The sequence below is a fragment of the Callospermophilus lateralis genome, chromosome 4, assembly GCF_048772815.1.
Source record: "Callospermophilus lateralis isolate mCalLat2 chromosome 4, mCalLat2.hap1, whole genome shotgun sequence".
Taxonomy (NCBI): Eukaryota; Metazoa; Chordata; class Mammalia; order Rodentia; family Sciuridae; genus Callospermophilus; species Callospermophilus lateralis.
In genome coordinates this window covers 98,846,703-98,871,041 of record NC_135308.1, presented here as the reverse complement: position 1 = coordinate 98,871,041, position 24,339 = coordinate 98,846,703, and the positions used below count along the sequence as shown (strand labels likewise).

The 24,339-nt window shown below is 33.6% G+C and overlaps 1 protein-coding gene across 1 annotated transcript in view; it reads left to right on the top strand.

Annotated features, from left to right (window-relative positions):
- Positions 1-24,339, top strand: part of Syt10 (synaptotagmin 10) — a 52,501-nt gene that overhangs the window by 11,388 nt on the left and 16,774 nt on the right. Inside the window, exons 2-3 of the mRNA XM_076852765.1 lie at positions 4,743-5,100; positions 18,736-19,303. Coding sequence (XP_076708880.1) covers positions 4,743-5,100; positions 18,736-19,303 — 926 coding nt within the window. The remainder of the gene's footprint in view (positions 1-4,742; positions 5,101-18,735; positions 19,304-24,339) is intronic.

Below are 24,339 nucleotides of genomic sequence, written 5' to 3'. Positions count from 1 at the left end.
ACCTTTTCTTATTGAAACATCACAACATTCGTATGAAAAAAATACAACTACCCTTATTTTACACCAAAGTTCTGAGGACCTAAACAACTTGCTCAAAGTCACACAGGAATGAAGATGACATTTGAACTCAGGTCTAAATGCCTCCACAGTATAAGATAGACGAGTTCTGTATCTTCCCTCCAAATCACCCAACTTTCAGTTAGTCCAAACACCTAGAAATCTACACAGCTATGTGCCTTTTCAAATAACACCCAAAATATGAGTTCAGTAGATCCACCAACATCTTTTGACCGTGTGATATATACTAGACACTAAACATAAAGAGGTGAATAAATTTGATTTCTGTTCTGAAGGATCAAGGAACAAATGTATTGATAGGGTGGCAATGTTTAGAGAAGAAAAACACATCTGAATTTTATAATTCTCTTATCCACAATTATAAAATCCAAAACTTCTGAAAACTGAAAAATTATTTTGTAAATTGTAAATAATCTGGCACCTATAACTTACCTGAATCAGCATTAATTTGTTAGTTAGGACAATAGGTTTTTATGGCCTTCAGTGTTTTTCCTAGATAATTAGTACCATATTATATATATCATACCCAAAAGAAAACAATAATATTTTTGAAATGCATCATGCTCTAAGAGTGGGGTAAGAGGATTATAGGCCAATCCATGAACCCAATACTAGAGGTAGAGTGGTCAGTATGGCTTCAAAGTCCATTAAAAAATAGAAGAGAAAGGCAGGGCTATAAGGAATAAGTACTATTAGGTCGTATTGCTGAAGCATAAATAAGAATTTATCAGGTGGCCAAGTAAGATAAAGAATGCACAGAAGTATATGAAATAGCACCACCACCCCAAAAAAATCCTAAGAAAGTAATATGTGATCAGATAAGGAATATAGATAGGGAAGTGGCAGAAGAGGAATGTAGAAGAATGAAGTTGGATGGGTAGCCAGGGATCAAATCTCCAAGATCTAATGGGATGTCTTAGGAAGTTTAGATTTGGCCCAGATGGCTCAGGCGGGAGCTGGAAGGATTTTAGGCTGAGAGAGGCAAGGTGACTCTACATTCCAAATGCCAGGACACGGACTTGTTTTTTCCCACTGTCCTGGCTTCATTGATAGCACAACAATTCACTCAAAAGTATCCTGATTTTGGAGAAAGATTACATGATCTTCCAAATGATAGAACCAGATGTCAATTTTAGAAAAAAAAAAAAATCATCAGTAGGGAAAATGGAAGTAGGTTCAGAAGATTTCCACAGAGCTCTCCTGAATGACAAAGTATGAATACCAAATCCATCTCTTGGGAACAATGACATATAGGGATTTTATAAAACACTTGTGGGAAGAGTATATAAGTTTCTCTCAAGTCTAATCCCATGAGGAAAAAAACCCAAAATGTACCCATTTTCAGTTAGAGGCGTGAAACTGCTCACACCCCCACCCCCATCCCATGTGGTCCTGGAATTTTCCTACATCTTGGTTTTGGCTCCAGCTGCACAGGAAAAAAACCTGTTCAAGAAGGTTTTCTTAAAGTAAAATATACTGAAAAGTATAAGTAAATAAAGCTGAAAATACATGAAGAGTTATGAAGCTTAGACTCTTTAGTGTTGATATAACAGAAAATCACAGATCAAGAATTTATAAAGAAAACAAATCTATTTCCCTTAGTTCAAAGGCAGGGAAATCCAGTATCAGGTATGGCCTTTCATGTTGTGGTAATCCTATAGCAGACGGTGACAGGGTAATAGGGCACAAGAGAACCAGAGACCAAGAGGGGGCCAAGCTCACTTGTGTAACAAGCCACTCTCTTGATAACTAACCCACTATTAGGATAACATAATCCACTCAGGAAGGCAGGGCTTTCAGTAAATGAATCACCCCTTTATTAGGTGCTGCTGCATTGGGAATGACAAATCTGACACATGAACATGAGGGGACACTTTTAAACCAGAGCAGAAGCAATAATTTATTTTTTTTATCCATTTTTAAACCATAGGTACTAATCAGGAAGCACATTCATTTTATACTTTTTCTCTTTTTCTCAAATTATACTGACAAGTAATAAAAAAAACTACAAAATATGAAATGTGGTCCTTACCCTTCTCATCAATGCAATATAAAGGAGAAATGCCAATAATTACTTTAATAAGCAACTAGAAAAATGAAGAAAAATATTAATGTCTGTGTATCACAGCATGTGAAAAAATATATATCCATATAATTAAGTAGCAATGAAAATTTGGAAATGTTTCAATTTCTGAATGGATTTCCATTAGCTACAAATTTTATTTTACCAATTAAGAAAATGTATATTAAAACAAAGTATCATCTCCTCATGAGGTTAGTGAACATTAACATACAACAATATTCCTGTTAAATTGTGGGAACTGGTAAACTTTTCTGTTGTTTTTGTGACAGCAACTGTTGTACTTGTTTTGAAAATAGCTATACAAAAATTATATAATGCACAACAAATGACCCACCAATTCTGTTTCAAAATATTTTCTTCAGAATGATATTCACAAATATATGCACAAAAAGAAAGGGAGACACAAGGATGCTCGCTGTAGCTATGTTGCACTATGAAACATTGGAACATAAATATCCATCATGACTAATTGTTACGGAATGTTATATATCAGATGAAGTTTGACCTCAAATATTGGTGAATAAAAACTAAAGCAAATTAAAGAATAAACACATAGTAAGCTATTTATGTTTTAAAAAAGAAGGAGAACATTATATAATTGTATATACTTATTATTTTATAAGAGAGATTTTGTTTGTTATTATTGGGGCTGGACAGGCCAATAATAAGGCACACTTACTTGGTATCTGTAGTTACCTCTAGGGAAGGATGGAATCTCTTAGACTTAGTCATGTTTAAAGGAAATTAGAGGCTATTCTGTATTTAGTTTACTAGCTGCCATACCAAAATACTCCAAACTATAGATAATGAAAACTTACTCCCTCCTTATACTTAGGCCCTTCCTTGGCTTGTAGATGACCATCATTCTCCCTGTGTCTTCAGATGGTTTTCCCTCACTTCCTCCTCTTATAGAAAACAGCAGTTTCATTGAATTAGAGCCAACTCCTATGACCTCATTTTACCTTTATTACTAAGCGAAGGGGCCTATCTCCAAATACAGTTGTATTCTGAGTTACCAAGGGTTAGGACTTCAAGATACAAATTTAGAGAGGAGTTATTACTTCTCTATCTTACTATAACTCCCTAAAGCCCTAGTATACTTCCTCTGGTTGTCATGTCACTAGCAGTTAATTTTATGCCAAGAATGCATGCTTTACTCTCTAAGCTGAGTATGTCTGTATAATCTTTTTTTTTAATGCTTGTACTCAGACCTCATTTTTCTACTCCCAATACTTATTTATATTTTTCCAGCCCTAGCTTTAACTTGAAGCTAAATATCATTAATTGCTGTGCCTTAAACTCTGAAGTTACTGGTCACCTTCAAGTTAAAACTTGTGCTCCTTCTATCTAGAATAAAGAATTTCTAGTGGTTTTAAAAAAAAAAAAATTAGAGAGGAGATAGACACTATTCAGCCCATAATATATTCCTAACATTTTAATTTGAAATAAAAGAGATTGGATTTATATTTGATGTTGAGTCCAAAGTTGTGAAGAAAGGTTACTCAAATCTAACAACAAAAATATTCTTCATAGGAAATCTATTTGATTTTCAAAGTTATAAGAATACTAAATAATCAGATTGCTAACATTGGTTGCCGGGTTTCTGTTCACAACTAAAAGGCTCAGGGGTCACTCCAGGTAAACTGGGCTGAATGGGCTGTGCAAAATAACCACACAAGAGATACAAATACCTTTTTCTTTGGGGTCGCTGTGAGGGCTCCTCTGACCTTAAGGGTTTGCAGGAAGAGAGAAAGTGAGAGCACACTCTGGCCCCTTTTATTGAAGAGAAGCTATTCAAATGAGGCATGGGGTCAGGTTTCAGGGGGCTGAGACTATCTTCATGATGTCCACTGTCAGCAGGTTGACTGACACCTGGGTAGGCCACACCCAAGGGTACAGTAAGAGGAGGGGACACACACAAGGCTCTTCCATGGGAGATTCTATCCTAAACAGGGCAAGGGGTTATATTACAAAGGAACAGGTGAGCATAGCTTCACCCATGGGGCTGTAGCAAGACACACCCATGCACAAGACACGACCCTCGAACTCAAGAAGGGTGGGGAAAGCTCTGCCACATTTCTGTGACTGAGCGCCTCAGCACCCAGCTGGGAGTGTGACTCAGTCATGTGTAAGGTTGGTCTCCCACAATTGGTTATCTTAGGAAGGTGAAAAACTTAGGAGCAAAGTTATCAGAAAGGATTTATGGAGTTGAAAATATAACTAATAATGTAACCCATTCATAATTAGCAATGTAAATGCTTACACTGATATTTAAGATTATTTTCTGCACAAAGAATGAGAGGGTTCATCTTGAAATCAAAAATGAAGCAAACAAAAGCATTTCCTGTTGTTGCACCTTTAGAGTTTAATGTTGCAGTTACATAGTTGGTTGCAAGTTGTCAATCTTTTTTTTTTTTTGACAACTCTTGAATCCCTTGCATTTTTTAAATGATATATATGTTATGTTTTTCCTTATATAACTGGGATGAAACTTTTCAAATATCTATAATAATCTCACCATGTCTGCCTCTTTATGTACAAGATTCATTAGTATTTCTTTATGTTGTCATTTTTTTTCCAGATATTTCAGTCAGCCTGTTAGCAGTTGTCGTCAGCTTCTGTGGCCTGGCCTTGCTAGTTGTCTCACTTTTTGTCTTCTGGAAGTTGTGCTGGCCATGCTGGAAAAGCAAACCTATGACCCCCAATGTCAGTACCCTTCCACAGAGCATTTCAAATGCTCCTACTGAAGTTTTTGAGACAGAAGAGAAAAAAGAGGTTAAAGAAAATGGAAAGCCAGCACTGAAAGCTATTGAACCTGCAATAAAAATCAGCCACACTTCCCCTGATATCCCAGCAGAAGTCCAAACTGCTTTAAAAGAACATTTAATTAAACATGCACGTGTGCAAAGACAAACTACAGAGCCTACGTCTTCATCCCGGTAAGGAAAGATTAAATGTGTAAAACTCTGTGTGTGTGTGATGAGAGAGAGAAAGAGATTTCAGAAGAGTAGAAAACTTAAGTGGGAAAGTAGAAGTAAAAAGAGGAACAGGAAGGATGGGGAAAGCATAGGAAACACATAATTCCATAAAGAGGGAAAGGTAGAACAGTGTAAGTAGGAGCAGGTGAAACTGAAGGCAGAGAAGGAGAAAAGGAGCAGTCACATGAAAGAACTTGGTATAATTTGAGGTATTAGTAAAATCATGTCACACTGATTATTATTTGGCTCTTTCCTTTGAAATATCACTGGTTGATAGCTGCTACTGTAGTCTTTCAATTTATTTTGTTAATACATATAAAAGTAACCATTTGAAATATATATCATGTAAGAAAAACAAAAAAAAAGGTCAGGAAATATCTAACAGTTCATAATCACAACTAGAGACTAATGTTTAGGTTACAACTATTTAGCACCTACATCATGAACACAAATTTGTGGAAAGTGACATTGTTTATTTGAGCTCAAGTAGACCAGACTTACGCTGGGCAGTTCCACAGGAGCCTAATATTGGAGCACACAGAGTGGAGGGTTGCCCACCCAGGAGCCAGTTTGCCTTCACAAAATGCACTTTACCTCATCCTGGGAGGATCAGCCAGTTTGTTTAAATTTCTTTTAAAAACTGCCACAGCATATTCAAATTGTATTAACTGAAAAAAAGGAGATTCTGGCAAAGAGGTGTTTTTTTTGTTTGTTTGTTTTTTCCTGCTAAATATATTCATCAATTCTTAAAACAAATGACATCATGATAGTAACATTTTCTCTGGTTCCTAGAAGTAGCAACTAATTTTACCCAGGGGTAAGTTCAGTGGTACTGGGAGGTTACTAATGTTTTCTGCTAACCAAATTACTTCCTAATCTTACCTCCTACCCCTGTAAATGTAGGGTGCATCTGTGCTTTCTGACGTGACATGATTTCACAGATTGAGAAATCTATCAAAGTGAAAACTGGGTAATGATTGCTACTGGGATTGGTATACTATTCAATACATCTCTTGTGTGCATAAAAGAGGATTGTATTTATAAATAAATACACTCCATTCTGAAATATTTTCTAGAGGAATCAGGATAATTGTTACCACTGAAGTGAGGATATGAAGTTGGATGGATGGAGGTGTCTTTTCCATATCATGCTTTTTTGTACTATTGAAATCTTATAATCAAGGCATGCCTCATATGAGTTGTTATTTTGACTTGTTTTCTGGACAGTGGCCTTTTAGTTTGATTTTAATATTTCTTTTTATTAGTTTTATATAATGTAATCCAGTAAATACTAACTTTAATAAATATTTACCTATAAAATAATTATCCAATATACTCTTTCCTACATATTCTATAAATGAAAATAAAATGCTTTGGAGTAAATCTCATTTTTCGAAAACATTGGAGATATATTATATATATGTGAAAATATTTTATATATGTATATGAAAATATTATGTATATTTATAGAGAGATTTTAACTGATTTAAAATGACCTCATGTGGCTCCTCATTATCATTACTACTATCATTTTGAAAACTGTGACCAAATATGATATTTAATATCCAAAAAGCCTTAAGATACAAAAATTTTAGGATAAAAATGTTGAATTAAACAACAAAACATTTTTAAATAATGTAGTTCCCACTTACTCACAGGGGAGGTGTTTCAGGGGATACCTGAAAGTATTAAGCTCTATAAAACCTATGTATTTTCCTATGTATACATACCTATGATAAAGTTTAATTCATAAATGAGGTACAGTAAGAAATTAATGGTAACTGATAATAAAATAATGATAGCATCATACTATAATTTAAACTATATGAATATGGTCTCTCTTAAAATATCTAGTTATACTGTATTCACACTTCTTATCACATCTCATAGGCATTGAAATAACAATGCCTATGTGATGTGATAAATAAGGTGAAAAATGTAGGCATTGTGAGGTAATGTTAGGTAACTATAAGGGTTGCTTGAGACTGTGGATTTAATAACAAAGATGACTACTAAGTGATTAAGAGGCAGGTAGTACATATAACATGGATACTCTGGACAAGGAAATATTTTACATCCTAATGGAAAAGAATTGTGCAAGGTTTTACCACACTACTCAGAATGATGCACAAATTAGAAGTCGTGGATAGTTTGTTTCTGGAATTTTCCTTTCAATATTTCCAGACCTCAGTTTATCACTATGTGAAACCAAGGATAAAGGTGGGAGATTATTCTATGAACAGCTGCTTTGAAATATCTATCAGTTTAGCTTTTAGAATTAGCCAATGCTTAGTTGATAAGTACACTTCATATAAGAAAACTTAGTAAAGACAAATTGAAGTAATCAGTGGTTTTTAGAAGCTTTGGAAAAACAAAATTCTATCTCAAAAATATTATCTGTTGATTAAAAATAGACCATTTATCTGATTACCCTTAGCTAGAGAAGAATGAAAACATATGTGTGAAGATTGAGGTTTGGATGAAGAATTGGCTTCTGGAAATAATATGCACTAGCAACAAAGATACATCTGTTTAGTCCAGATTTCTTAGTAATTATGTGAAATTGAAAACATCAGAAAAAAACTTTTTATCTCAATTAAAAAAGCAAAATTATATTGCACATTTGGTATTCTTTAAGAGGAAAAACACAATACAAATTCATAGTTTTCTTAGAACTTTGATACTTCATCTGCTCTTTGAGTTCCCTTGTTTATTTGGGTGGCTTGGAAAGGAAGAAGATAAACATTATTTTTGAGCACTTGCAACTTAGTCACTGTGCCAGTGTATCCTTCCTTCTAAACCTTCTGTATGATTTAAGGATTATTAATTATCCTCATTAGTTGTGAGTTAACTGGAGTCCAGAGGGATTTAAAAATTTGCCTGAAGACACGCAGCTACAAGAGTAAGAATGCAATTTTAATCAGATTGACAGAATACAGTTTAAGTTTTAAAGTCCATGAGAGGTAGTTTTTCTGTAACTGAGGATGTTGGTTACAAAATTTGCTGAAGACAAGTAGTTAGTCCTCAAAGCCTCTTCCTGCTCATTCCACTCAATTAGAAATTGGGGATTGTGTATGGTTATTGTGAATGACCACAGTCATGATTCTAAATCTGTTTGGCCTTGGAATGAATTCCTTGTAGAAAACTTGATTATTCCTACTTCTCAAAAAAACCTCATCTACACTAATTATTTCATCATCCTAGAAATTACCTTTATATAGAGAGGAAGAGGAAATTGCAGAGTTCATTATGCAGTCCACTTGGACACAGAGATGAACAGTATGTTATCACAAATCGGTTTATTCAGTTCAAATGCCAACTTTTCCCTGAGATGTGACAACATCAAACCTACTTGCAAAAACATATGCGCACACACAAACCAAATTTAACTTCAAGACTTGGTTTCCTTGCCTTGTTATCCCCGGCTCTGCTCAGCTGTTGGGACTCTCTTTCATTTGGCTAAGACAGCAGATGACAACATCCCATTCTTTTGAACTTCATTTGTCTCTATACTGAAATAACACTCTGATAGGTTTAAGTTTAGTGACATCACTGGAAACTGTCACAGTTCCCAATTTTTCATCTCCTTTTCAAATGCCTGTAATCTAACGCACCACCCATCAGGCAACCAAATGACCCAGTCAGTATGTTTGTATTTCTTTTTTACATTAGACATGCTTCTAATGTTCGTCTTCATTGATTGTTCATTCATCTAATAACTTCATTCAACTAATATGTTTACTTATGGATAGAGTCATTGTATTCTAAACACTCTCTCCACTCTGAAAACTCTAGATGCCATAATTTTCTATACAGTATGGAGCTAAAACATGTGATACCAACTTCAGTATAAGGAATTATAAGTAACAACTATGTGATGGAGCATGTGCAATTCAGAGGCTAGAGAAATTATTTCCAGCTGAGTCATGGAGAAACTCCATTACACTGAGGATAGAGAAACCTAGGAATTCACATTCTGTACATGACAACTGCAAGAGGAGGGGCATCCCAGATAGAAAAATTTTTATGTGAAAATTCATAGAACAGGTAGTCTTGTTAAGAAAACTAAGTAAGCTACCTGGATTAAAAAAGAGATAAGGAGAGAAATAATGAAAGATACAGTCAGCTGGACTTAAATTATAAGGAGTTCTTGAAACCATGGCTAAGATGTTCCAACGCTATCCTGTCAAAAATATTTGTACTACAAGAGTCTCTTGGGTATGAGATATGTTTTACAATAATTACTTTGGCAACAGTTTATAGAATACACTATAAGGGAAGGCAAATATGTATTTTAAAACTAATATAGTGTGTAGTTCAGGCATAATTAAAATCAGGAAATACCAAACATCAACAAAAAGAAATCTAAGAAAATTTATAAAGGAAGAGTCTAAGGTCCCTTATTTTTTTTTTTTCAAAATCTAGAAAATTTTATTTTAGCAGACAACACTGATACAAAAGGAAATGAAAGTAGAATTCTCTGCAGAATAAAAAAGACTTATTGATTATGTCTTCGTTTCTTTTGCTTCTTTTACCTGCTTTTTGTTTTGTTTATTTTCATACATGTGCTTAGGGTAATGATGTCCTTCTCATTCCACTGTCTTTCCTATCATACCCCTCAACCCTCCTTCCCCTTTGCCCCATTTAAAGTTAATCTATTCCTCCCATGCTCCCCACCCCATCCCCATTATGAATCAGCATCCTTATATCAGAGAGGACATTTGGCATTTGTTTTTTGGGGGGGATTGGCTTACTTCACTTAGCATTATATCCTCCAACTCCATCCATTTACCTACAAATGCCATGATTTTATTCTCTTTTAATGCTCAGTAATATTCCATTGTGTATGTATACTGCATTTTCTTTATCCATTCATCTACTGAAGGGAATTCTAGGTTGGATCCACAATTTAGCTATTGTGAATTGTGCTGCTATAACCATTGATAGGTCTGTGTCACTGTAGTATGCTGTTTTTAAGTCCTTTGGATATAGACCAAGGAGTGGGATAGCTGGGTCAAATGTGATTCTACTCCAAGTTTTCTTAATTCTCCATACTGCTTTCCATATTGGCTGCACCAATTTGCAGTCCCACTGGCAATGTATAAGTATGCCTTTCCCCCCCCTTCCTCACCAACATTTATTGTTGTTTGTATTCTTAATAACTGCCATTCTGACTGGAGTGAGATGAAATCTTAAGTAGTTTTGATTTGAATTTTGCTAATTCCTAGTGAAGATGAACATTTTTTTTTTCATATATTTGTTGATTGACTGTAAATCATCTGCTGAGAAGTTCTGTTCAGTTCCTTGGCCCATTTATTGATTGGGTTATTTGGTTTTTTGGTGTTAAGATTTTTGAGTTCTTTATATATCTAGAGACTAGTGCTCTATCTGAAGTTCATGTGGTTAAAAAAAAAATTGTCACTTCAGTCATTCTATGTCCATTCCAAACCTTTAAAGAGCCTCACCCAGAATGAAGGCCGTTGTAATCTGACAAAGGAGCCATTATACCATTTTGGTTCTATAAATACTCAGACATATGGCTATATGATGCTTTCTTAGGCAGAGAATCTGCTGTGTTTGCTTTTATATTGCTTTCTGATGCCTAAACAAAGGACTACAGAAACTCAGGGTATATTTTTTTTAAATTAGAAAAGTAGTATATAAATTCAGTGACCTTATTTTGCTTACTCAAATAGACTTTCCATGGTTGCCCACTAGAAGGGTAGTTGGCCTTTACATCAGACTTTTGGAGATCTTAACTCTCTTTGTCTCCATTTTTGCTCATGCTGCTTTCTTTATCTACTGTAAGATCTTCACAGAAAATGTACTGAGTCTAGTTTTTCTGCCTAATTATAAGCTTATTAGCCTTTATTGTTTAAAGCTGCAGTTACACCCTAGTCATTGTTTAGTGTCTTACTATTGAGCTCTAAATGTTTAACAAACTAAATCCTAAATTCTCGGAGAACAAGGATGTGCAAACTACTTTTATCCCTTCCTAATCCCAGCACTGTGTAGGTGCATAATAAGTACCAAGTGAATGCTTTTGATTGATCTATCATCACTGTGCTTCATTTTGCTCTTCACCAGGTGGTGAGATAACTGTGCTCATATTAAAAGGAGGTTAATGAGGGTATACTCACAGGAAAGTGTATGAGACCCAATGTTCTGTGCATTCATTATGGTATAAAGATGAAGTGAATCGTCAGTGGCAAAATAATTTGGTGAGAATGAGGAATTATAAAGGTTTGACACTGTTAGAGAGGATTCTAACTACCTGCTGCAAATAATTAGGTAATGTAATGGGAGACCCAATGGAACATGAACAAAAGCAGGAAAATATACATGGAAAATAAAATCACTGACTCATGTGTTCTGACAGATTTACAACATTTACAATTAGCTATGGTTAATTAGAAAAGTAGTTCTTAAATTGATCACACACAATGCCAGAAAGAATACTCAGTATACCTCATTATAAGGAAAATGAAGAATTATGTAAAAAGAAATCAATGGGATTCCATAGTTTTCTTTACTATAAAGGAGTTAAAAAAATTCTCTTGAAAGAAATCAAAACTTGAAATTGTTCATTCCAGGCCACTATGAGGAATGGAAAACAAGTTGCTTCACAAAGACAGAGTTTAAGAGGTTGGAATCTAGTTAGGAAATCAAGAAAAGCAATGCTTGCCAAAGCGATCGGAGTTCTTTCTCCTTGAAACAGATATTCACAAAGCATGCTTTCCAGTAACTTGACATGGCCCGACAATCTCCTTTATGGAAGATGTGGATCTGATGTACACACTTGATTGTTCTCTGAAAAGGGTAGCCCTTAGAACCAAAGTCAGACATAGAACTTTACTAAATATATTCAAACTTGAAGAGTTTGTTTTCTGGCACTGATAAATATTATTTTTCTACAGAAGCACTAATTGTAAGTTGATTGGTGTTTCTTCTTTATAATGCAAATAATTTGGGGAAAGTTTGATGTTATTTGACACAAGTTTAGGGTAAACTGTTTTCATTAACATGCATTTCCTTAGTTCCAACACATCTTTATGATGAATGCATAAAAAATACTTAGTCTTAATAACACTTAATAATACTTAATCTCTGCCATTATAAAAGCCATACTCTAGAAAAAGATTTGGAGAATGGAAGACATATATGAATATGCATAGGTTTAAATAGAAAGGGAAGAGTTAAATTGGACAGTGAATATACTGTCCTCAACTCTAACCAGGAGTTTTGCTATGAATGTTAAAGAAACAGGAGTACAGAGAGAGGAAGTAGGGTGAATGGAGGATTTCTTTTAAGACCCTCTTATACCTCAACTAGGATAACCTTTCCAATTTGCCAGAACCTCCAATCCACTGATTCTATCACCACATTGTACTCTCTAATTCCTTACTATTATTTTTTTCCTCTACTTGGTTTCAGTTCTGCAGTAAATCATTAGAGCCACTGTCTTGTATGCATCAACAATTCCCAGTTGCACCCTATTTCTTATTTGCACAGTAAAACCACAGCCCTGAGTGAATTCAACTGTGTCATCTCTACATGTTCAAGTGAATACGACTGGAAGAAAACAAAAAGCAACTCTCACTGATCCACTTTAAATCTGTGATCACATTCCTCACACAGGTACTCATGCTACACAGCAATCCATTTTTCCTCTCAATCTTAACGCTATTTCACAACTTCTCACCTTCTTCAAACTTCTGCCACATTCATCCTCATACTCCATTTCAATTAATGAGTTTATTTCCGATTTCAGTAAGAAAAATGGAGAAAGCATAAAACTTCCACATATTCTTACCATCTTGTCAATTTTTTTACCAGCATCTATAGATATGTATTTGCTTGATTGATACTAATGATCAAGGCTTTTTGATCTAAAGCCAAAGCCACCACACTTGTGTGCCAGAGCTCATTATTCCTCACATCACTTTTAGTTATTCTCGTCTCTGATTCCTGCATTATTAACTCTATTTGATCAGTACCATCAGAATAAGAACATCCTGTTATTTCTTCTATCTAAAAAGAACCTGGGAAGGTGAGAGGTGTTGATCAGAGAGAGGCAGAGGCATGCATAAAATTGGAGTTGTGGAGAGCTTGCAGTTAATGATAAGGATGAAACCTGGTAGTGAGTAAGGGAAGAGGAGAACATCAGTGGAGGAGAAGAATTCATAGAATTTAGAGGCCGAGCAGTTTAAAGAAACATATACATTGCAAGGATTTAGAGCAGAAGCACCATCAAAAAGAGTGTTAGTGAGCCAGGAGACTAAAGTAGTGACTTTAAAATGATCAATGTGGATATCAATGAATGACTAAAAATAAGTGATAATAATGGGGAAGTGATTCATTGATGATGCTTCAGCTGAAAGTGGTGGTTGAAGGGAGAATGGTGTGAAAGTGATAATGGGGGACAGGGGACCAGTGGTATAGGGCTGTGGAAAAAACAATAGCCACAACAAGATAGAGCTCTGGAGGATTGGTAATCACCATCTCCTTTTCTTGGGGAAAAGGCCAAGTTACTTCTAAGCAATACATTGAAAAGAATAATCAGGGAAGAGGTAAACTAATTTTTAAAAATTCATTGTGGCATTTTATATAACTTAGTCTGCCATGATATACACAGTTCCTTTCATGATATAAGCTCAGATATTTGTGTAATGAAGGAATTGCTCTTGTCCTTGTCTCAGATCAAATGGAAGGGAAGAAGAAACAAAAGATGAAAACTCTGTTTATCAGAAACTTGATTTAGTCTATTTGAACCTCCTTATCCATAAAATGGGGCTATAATTTTAAATAGATTATAATTTCCAATGCTAATTTCATTAATCAGAGACGAGAATCTCTTTTAAACATATTTAAGAACAAATAGAATGCTGCTAAAGAAATTTTTACTTTTCCTCTTCGATTTCTCAAAAAAAAAAAAAAATCAGGTTAACTTACAAGATGATAAAGACATTGTAAATAAGAACAAGAGGATATCAGTTCCCCACTTTAAGAAAAGAGACTTACTTAAGTAAGAAACGAATTGGGGAGTAATCTAGGGCATGCTCACACAGGAACAACTTTGTATGTGCCATCCTTGCATCCCCAAATAGGAAGATGAAATTTGAGCTTGTCAAAACTAGAGAGTTCATTATGGCATTTGAATTTCAGTTCCTTGTGTCCTGAATTTTAATGATAATAATTAATATCAATACAAAGGATTACAGTTTTCAAAGTTCTCTATAACTTCATTTTACTTTCACAACAACTATGAAAAGACTCTTTTGCAGAAGAAGAAAATTAAGCTCAAGCCAAGTGAAATGACCCTCCCTGCAGAGGGCAGCTGAAGCTACACTGCAGTCAGATTCCAATGCAGCACTCTCCCCAGCGTTTGGACGGTACTCTGCTAGATCTGAGGGATGAGAATGGGATTAGTAACAGTCAAATGGCTTGCACTTCCACCAGTTGGATATTTGTGTGAGCCACTAATCACTGTCATTCTAAAAAAGAAAAAGAAAAAAGAAGAAGAAGAAAAAAAGATCTGTGTTGTCATGGCAATAGTTTAACATTGTAATAATTAAAGCTTTTCTTAACTGACTAGCTAAACTGTGACTTAGAATATACACTATTTACCCTGTAATTAGGACAATGGTTTACAAGAACAAAAATGTTACTATGTTTTTGACTCCTGTTAGAAGAGGCTTTGATTTCTTTTAGAAGAGGATTTACAGCCTGAAAAAAAATCATATTCAGGGCATAAAGAAGACATTTCTGATCTTTGAGGGAAGGATAGAAGATTTAAGTTTTATTACATTGAAGAGTATGAGTGTGAATTAGGGAATAAATCCATAAGAAATAAGAATCAGAATCTCATTGCATGCCTAAAAGTGATTTTAACAGAAATATTTGATTACTCAATAAAATATCTAAAATATTTTAGGAACATTGCACAAACCAGATTAGAATAGATCAGTTTAGTACCTCACAATATATTGTTATTATTATTTTCATGTATTCTCTTTGACCATTTTCCTAAGTACAGTGTAGGCTACTGATCCTATAGATACCTATGCAGATTTCAAGGTCAAATTACATTTCATGGCATGCCTAGTAAATGAAAATGGGATAGATCTAAAGAAACAGCACGTCAAAATTTAAGTTGGTAAAAAAAAAAAAACTTTGCTTATATACTTGGATATAGAAACTAAAATATTGAATTTTAAGTTCAGTATGATTTTAATTAATAGAATTAGTAGCTAATTCTCTCATTTGAGGTAAAGTAGTCCTAGTGTATCTCTCTGTATACAAACAATTTTTTAGTTTAGTCAAATTTTAACTTGACCATTTTTAACATATAATATAGTATAAATTGTAAACACATTTTCCTTTGACCCTACTTCAAAATATGTCAATTTTTTATAGGATGTACCACAACAGTAAACGTTATAAGAATGCTTTACATAATGTCTAATTATAATTTAACTTACAAATTGAACATTTTTGTTCCCTTTCAATTCTTGGTAACTAGTCAAGGAAGTGAAAAACATCTCTAAAAATACATCTCAAGCTATTTCAACCAAATAAACTTTGGATCTGATTGGATTATATAAGTATGTTATAAATAATGTTTAAGTGAAAAAGTTATATAAAAGCATATATAAATAATTTTTCAATATCTCATGTGATTACTTAGTAGAATGACTAATTTCTGAAATAATGTAATTAGGCAGCATAACTAGGAATATGATAGTAGAGCATGGTGGTCACGGGTGTGGCCACTAGGCCCAGGCTCCCTCAGTCAGATTTTAATTTGAGCACCAGCCTAGCTGTGCTACTTTGAATAAATTATGCCTCTGTGCCCGGGGTCCTCACACATAAATTAGAGAACACTATAGTATGTACTTCATAGGGTTACAGGAGGATCAATTGAGTTGATAAGAATTTAAGCTTATACCTGCCAAATCATAAATACTCATTGTTAGTCTTTACTAGAAAAACCTAAAGAGCAAGGATGCATTTTAATTTTTAACTGTGAAAAAATCTGATAGCTTATTTATTAATTTTTTCCTGTCTTTTATTATTCTCCTTTGATATTATCCTAATTATCACTGGATATTATTTTCTCTCATTCTGTTTTTTGTATTCTTCAGCACATGATCTGATGCTGGATGTAATATCATTTTTTCTGTAAGTCTTTTCATCCACATAATTGCAACAGCACTCTGCAAGTTCCTTATTCCAGGTAAAGCCAAGCAGGATGTTGGAGATCTTTTGAAAATGCTACAATATATTTTCACGTTTGCCTCTGGCACTGTTCTGCCACTATACCAGTCTTAATATGTAGCCCAATTCACGGTATATGTACTGAATTGTAATTCCTTTAATTTTTTTGAGAAATCTGTGACTAATACAAATAACAGACAAAGAGTTGTTCATACTCTCACAACTCATTTTGGTTTATCTTTATCTGTGTAAGAGGAACTATAGAGAAAGGCTGAATAAGTTGAAGTACAGCTCTAAAATTTTTTTATGGAGTTGTTTCAATAACTTCATCATTTCAGTTCAGTTACAGATAATAAGAAAATATAAGAGAATGAAATTGGCAACACCTCAGACTATATTTCTGATTTTAACAAATCCCATTTTGGTAATACCATGGATATTTAAACCTATAAAATTATCAAAGAACCAAAGAATGACAGAATCACACAACCATTCAGGGTTATACAACCTCTAACAGTTTAGCACCTTACTTGAGGCAAAAATCCTTTTCTTCATCATCTAATCTCCGTTTTAATTATTCCAGTGTGGAGAAGTTCATTACTTCATCATGTTGGATAGCTCTAGATATTTTAAAATGCTTCCTTTTATGAAGCTGAAGTTTGCCTACCTACAGCTTCCATAAATCCCTATTGTCATGAAAGTTCTTCAGGCATTAGCAGACAGTTAGCATTAATTCTATCTTTGCCCTTAGCCCCTGTTCTTTTCCTCTCCTTTCTAGGTTCAACATCCTTGTTTTTTGATGTTCACTAAGTTTTTAATTCCTATTTAGGAAATCAATGTGCATGTATGAATCAATGATTTAAATATTCATTAAGCAATGTCCTGAGTATCAGTGTTATATAGGTGTGGAACTCGACTCAATAGACAACAGAAGTGAATAGAGGATTTTGAAATGAGTTACCTGAGAGTATGCTGAAGACCACTAGAGAAAGCAAGGATATGGTGATGAGGATTGGGACTGAGCAGAAATGGAAAGGGAATGGGATGGATAAATATATGAGATCAGCAGATTTAGAAAACTGAATAAATCTCATGGATGAAGGGAAGGTGATTCAAAGCACATTGCATGTTTCCAAGTATGAGTGACTCATAAAAATGTTAGTGCCATTAGTGATTTGAAAAGAGAAAACTGGTTTCAGAGCAAAAGGGATAAATAGATGAGTTTGCTTGAGTTTAGGTAGAATTAATACATCTATTTAGAAATATTCATTGGATTTCTAAATTGGAAGACTTAGAGATATAGGATTTAAAATTATTGTAGCTAGGAAATATCTGTGGAACTATCAGATTCAAGACAACAATTATAGTCTAAGAACAGATGATTAGTCTGATGGACAGACCAAGGAGAGACAAGAAGAAAGACCTTGGACTAAGCCTGGAGGAGACAAATGGATTAGTATAGCTTATTCTGTAAGTTATGGTGTTAAGAGAAGCAGGTCTTAAGGCAGATCACATTTAGAAGACATTAGTAAGCTTACGTATTAAATAGTCTGGAAATTTTGACAAGAAAAATAGTAATAGAGATTAAGGAAATTCAGTTAGAATTTTTAAAACTGTTATTTTGACCCCAAATTCTAGAGTTCTACTTTTATTGTTTCCTTAGAGCTTCTAAAGCTATGTTGAAAAAAGGAAAATGTACTCATTTTGTCTGTCACAACATTATATTCTTTGTAAAAGTAAATATATAATTATTTATTTTATGTATTAGAAATAACATGAGGACATGTGAATCTATATGTATTTAATACTGTAACAACTAAAACATGAAATTTATGAGACCCAAACATCCACATGGAAATAAAACAGTCATATGAATACTTTATCTGTATGAAGTTCACACTAGATACACCCAGGTGATTGACAGCATATTTTTGTGCAATATTGAATTTTGTTGGTAATCACATTTCTTTATGCGCTTATTATTATTCAAAGTACCAAATTCAAAGCCTCATAAAATGTATATATGTGAGTTTCAGGTGTTTCTAGAACTTGAGGAGGCTTCTTCTTGAATATTGCATATATCACTTTTCAAAAGTATTTATGCATGTGTGTGTGTGTGTTGGTGTGTGTGTCTATTTAAACATATATATACATATACATATGTGTTTATATAATATATATATCATATGAATTTAATTAAATATATCATATGAATTTAATTCCTATTTAGGAAATCAATGTGCATGTATGAATCAATGATTTAAATATTCATTAATTAAATTCATATGATATATATCTTGGTGAGGAGAGTTTATGTACCTTTTTATAATATGGTCATTAATTTGATCTGCCTAAATGATATGTTTTGTGTGTGTACAGCCACAATTCCTTCAGGAGACACCTACCAAGGCAAATGCAAGTGTCCAGTGTTGATTACAGTATGGGCACTGAACCTGTTTTACAAAGAGGAGAAACAACCACCAGCATTGGGAGGATAAAACCAGAGCTGTACAAACAGAAGTCAGTTGACTCCGAGGGCAACAGAAAAGAAGATGTCAAAACCTGTGGGAAACTTAACTTTACCTTGCAGTATGATTATGAAAATGAACTTCTAGTTGTCAAAATTATCAAAGCCCTAGATCTTCCTGCTAAAGACTTCACAGGAACATCTGACCCTTATGTGAAGATGTATCTTCTTCCGGATAGGAAAAAGAAATTTCAGACCCGTGTACACAGAAAGACTTTAAATCCTCTGTTTGAAGAAACTTTTCAATTTCCAGTAGCATATGATCAACTAAGCAACCGAAAACTCCATTTCAGTGTATATGATTTTGACAGATTTTCTAGACATGACATGATTGGCGAGGTGATTCTTGATAACTTGTTTGAAGTCTCTGATCTCTCCAGGGAAGCCACAGTCTGGAAAGATATTCATTGTGCTACCACAGTAAGTAATAAATTTCACCATTATATTGTTTTTTTTTTTTTACCTACAGGAGATGAATTATTACCTAGATTATTAGGATGAATTCTACAGAATTCTAGAATTTAGATCCTAAGAACCTGCAAAGGTAGGATTTGTTTATATTGTCATCATCATCGTCGTCATCACCATTATCATCATCATCATAACTTGGGTACCTAACATAATACAGATAAAATTAGTTATTGTGTAAATATCTAATTAGCCCTTTATAAATTACCAAAATTAGCAGGCTTTTCTCTTATAAAATATTTATATGTAACTTACCATCAGCACCTAATTTCCTCATGTTTAATATTGACTTTCATTATTTAATGTGATTTTGTGCATCAGATCAAAACTGAAAATGTACTATGATGTTATTCAGTTTGATCAAACACAATCCATTACTTCAGAAGCCTTCATGGAATTCATATGATTACAGCAGATGAAATACAAAATGATCAAGAAGTGGTCACACTATAATACTACTTTTTCATTATGAAATGCTTTTTCCAATGAAAAAGTAATATTAATTTTGTTACTGAAAATTTTGAAAACAGTCAAAATACATAGCATAAAATTAAGACAATAAACAATACTATCAATTATATAAATATTTTGGTATACTTCTTTCCAATTTTTGCTATGTATACATTAACATAATTAAATCATACTGTTAAGGTTTTTCAGCATAATTATCTTTCATATTGAATCTGTTTTAATGCATGTTTTAAATATATAATCCATTTTATTATTGTTAGATGTTTAATTTAGGCATAAATTTTTTATACTAAAATTATAGTTTTTCATATCTGTTTTTTTATTTGACTTTGTCTATGATAGAATTCTAGAAGTGGAATTAAAGAACTGGTTTCTTAGGTTAGATTGCTAAATAGTTTTTGGTTTATTAGTTTTAAAATGAGATCATTTGACTTCTTTCCAGGTCGTCTATGTATTTTTAAATTTTTACCAAAATTAACAAAAAACCTTAAAATATTGCAGTTTTGAATAGAGAGGGATTACTAAGGAAAAGAAAGAATAATTTTCCAATTAAAAATAGTTCCTTTTAGACTAGGGTTGTAGCTCAGCGGTAAGCACTTACCTGGCATGTGTGAGACACTAAATTTGATCCTTAGCACCACATAAAAATAAATAAAATTTTAAAATAGTTTCTTTTGGGGGCTGGGTTGTGGTTCAGTGGAGAGCACTTGCTTAGCATGTGTGAAGCACTGGGTTCAATTCTCAGCACCACATAAAAAATACATAAATAAAATAAAGGTATTGTGTCCATCTACAACTAAAACAAAAATTATTTTTAAAAAACTAGTCCCCTTTTGTGTTTTGCCCGCTGATCAGTATTTTGATAATTGCAGTCAGTATTTGGGTTGGTTGTGCTATTATTATGAATTATGTAGATAAAGTAATTTAAAAGTTTATCTTGCCAATTTAATACTGTATTACATCATGTTAGTTTTTATTTCATGGTCTCCATTGTAATATTGATTAGGAAACAAAGAAGGAATTTTGAAACTGGATCATATTTCAAAGGCACTCTGGAGTTCTTTTGATTTCAGATTAGTTTTTCACTTTATTGCTTGAATTCCTACAGGGAAAATATAGTGAGCAGTGCTTTTTACAGCTTTTAAAAACATGACAGCTTCTAGAATTCTACAGATGCAGATTGTAATTAGTTGTTAAGTTATTTCTTTGACTCTTTAGTCTTATTATTCCTTTGATTATTTTAACAAATAAGTTCTGAGTGCCTACTCTGTTTTGGCATGCTGTAAGTATTAAAGATGCAACAACACATTTCTGTAAAAACAAATGTTTGAGGCATGTTCTTTTCATACAATCAGGTTCAGAGATAGGTAATCAGCAAATGAAGTCTAAAATTATTGTAATTTTCTAGGAGATTGGTAGTAAATCTTAAAATTTTTTTAAATCATCAGCTTCTGTATCCCAAATTGGTTCTCAGATGGAGGTGTTTCTTTTCTTTTTTTTTTTTTTAAAGAGAGAGTGAGAGAGGGAGAGAGAGAGAGAGAATTTTTAATATTTATTTTTTAGTTATCAGCAGACACAACATCTTTGTTTGTATGTGGTGCTGAGGATCAAACCCGGGACGCACGCATGCCAGGCAAGCGCACTACTGCTTGAGCCACATCCCCAGCCCAGGAGGTGTTTCTTTTGAGTAAGAAAATAATTTGTTTGTAAAAAATTAATTTTCATGTAGGGATCATCTTACTATATATATCACAAATATAGCAAGCCAATTACTTCTATATCAACATGGAAATATCCCTAACAAAAGGAACTATCACAAGGAAAAGCAGTGTATATCAAATACCACTATTTCTGTGACCAGAAAGTAAACTACATATTCAGTTACACATACAAAAAACATATCTATGTAAAGACACCCATTAATTAAATAATAAACTGGCAAATGTGGTAAAACTAGAGGAAGGAATATAGAAAAGGAATGACTTGCAACTTACTGCCTTATGTATTTTTCTTTTAATTTTTTAACCATATTGTTCAAATGTTTAATTAGCTCTTGAAAAATTTGATCACTATAGAGACTAATGTATTTTGAATACTTAAATGTAGTTTTCCTATCCACACTCAAGAAGCCATTGAAAGTATAAGAAAATGAGGAAAAGATTTCCCTTTTTTCAACATAATCAACTTCATTTTGCATATTTATTTATTTATTTATTTACTCATCTATGCAGTAAGCATTTTTTCACAACATTGTTCTGGATACTTAAAAATTCTCACAAGAAAGTAAGGTTCATGTGCACACCACATTGACCTAGTTTACAGCTATAAAATGTTTGAACCCATTATTTTCTAACTTAGCATCTGTCAAGTATTATTTGTAAAACCAGGCCTTGACATGACAATATAAGAAATTCGGCTTATTGCACCAACCATTCAGAGTACTAAATGTTCTGCTGAGCATTGAAGTAATGTATTTCATTACATGCTACTAAAGTTTTGTAAAATGTTTAAAATTTTTTTTCTTATGTGTGCAATATATTTTTAATTCTACCCCCAATTATACTGAATCTATTACAGGATCAGAATAATATCTCCTCATATATTAAAACATATATGAGTGTGTATGTGTGTGTGTGTTTGCATATGTATAGGTTTTTTGCATTTCATCATTAATTAGAAAAAGTTATAACTATGGAATAGTGTGTTAGCTAAACATTTTAGAATGTGGCAAAATTCCAGTCCCATTATAAGGAAAAGGTGTTGTAGATGTCAGGGTAGCAGAGAATGGACATTTTGGTCAGGGGCTATCTGCATCTCCTGAGATGTAGCAGGCAGTACTGTAGCCACAGGTCTGCAGGTCCATAGGTGGGGAGCTGGCCCACCCCACATCTGTTCCTCTTTGAGCAGACCTAGTTTGTTCTGTGTGTCATTTCTGTAGTAAACCTAACCCTAGAGTGCTATGGATTACACACGTGCTTATGGAATAACAATTAATTGATTATAGATTGACTCAAATGACACAAGTTTTTTGAACCTATCTTTAAGGTCTTTGAGTCATCTTGTAAGAACTGACAGGAAGCATCTCTGTTGAAGTATAAAAATGAATTAAATTTAAGTTAAGCCTCAAATTATAGGATCTATCATAGATGATCACAAACATATGAGAGATCTCAAAGCATGATTCTTCCTGGTCTAACACCTGCCCAATTCAGGCACACTTGAAAAGAATTCTGAATCATGAATATTTAATAGTTCATAAATCACCACTGTTTGTTACATTATTTTTTACATTAGATCACATTATTTCTATAAATGTTTATAGAAAAAGGTTTCATTGTCTATTGAGATTATTCTGACCATCCTTGAATTTCATGGGAAAGGTTGCAGGTAAATTGGCTATAAAACAGCCCAATGCTTCTGTTAGTTTTTATTAGCAGTTTAAACAGAGGTTTTCTGTAATAGTAATTACAGAGTTCTGTTTCACAAAACAAATATTCAAAGTTAATGCAAATATGAAATTTAAATTTGTACCACTAGTGTTAAACTCAATTCAACATGGATGCCACACTTTTTAGACAAACAGAATTATTGCATTAACTTCCCTGCCTCTACCTATAGTTATAGGAAGGTAGTCACAGGGATAATGGGGAAGCTACATGGCAATTATAGTCTTCACAAGTAAAATGATGTAGAAATTAAATCTGGAAATGATGTAGGTGCAATGAATTTAAGGAAAATAATCATCTTGCTTTTTAAACAATCTCAAATATTATCACCAAAATATGTTTGTAGCCATTCCTTAAGCAACTACATTGGCTACCCATTTCTGAATGATACCCTTTCACGATGAGTCAGAGTCAGAGAGAGAAAATTCCAGGTAAGCTCATCTAGCTCCTTATAGGCCATGGAAGGAGCTTCAGGATTTACTTACTCTAAGTAACATATAAGACCATTGTTGGGTTTTGTTCAGAGAGGAGCCATAGTCTCATTTAGTCTCATCAATAAGATCTCTGACTACTACTATGTGGAGAATAAACTTTGAGAGGCATATATGGAAGCATATAAATCAATTTGAGATAGATACTAGAATAATGAAACCAAGTTTATTCAGTCCAGGTGTCCAGTAACAGCAATACTTAAGGGATTCCTTTAGTTAGGAATGGTTTTGTAAATTATTTAAATAATTTTACAAAGATGCTTGGAGAGCTGTATATGGTTTATTGAATGATTTACTATGCCCCTATCTATAAATGATGATTAAAATTTAAGTGAGTCTCTAATTCCTTTCACCAAGAAGCTTATGAAATCTCTCAACCAGTATATGCTGAAAGAGTTCTTACTAAATGTGTATCTTTTTATTTTCCAAATAACTCTTGTCCCAGTATCTGTGGTGGGCTATTCCCTCTTTGCTTCATTACACAGGTAGTGAGACCAAATTTGCTAAATCAAGGAAAAGTTGTTTCAAGGTCCCAGTTCTACCTCTCTAACCTGAATGCTTCGTGGCTGCTGATAGCTAA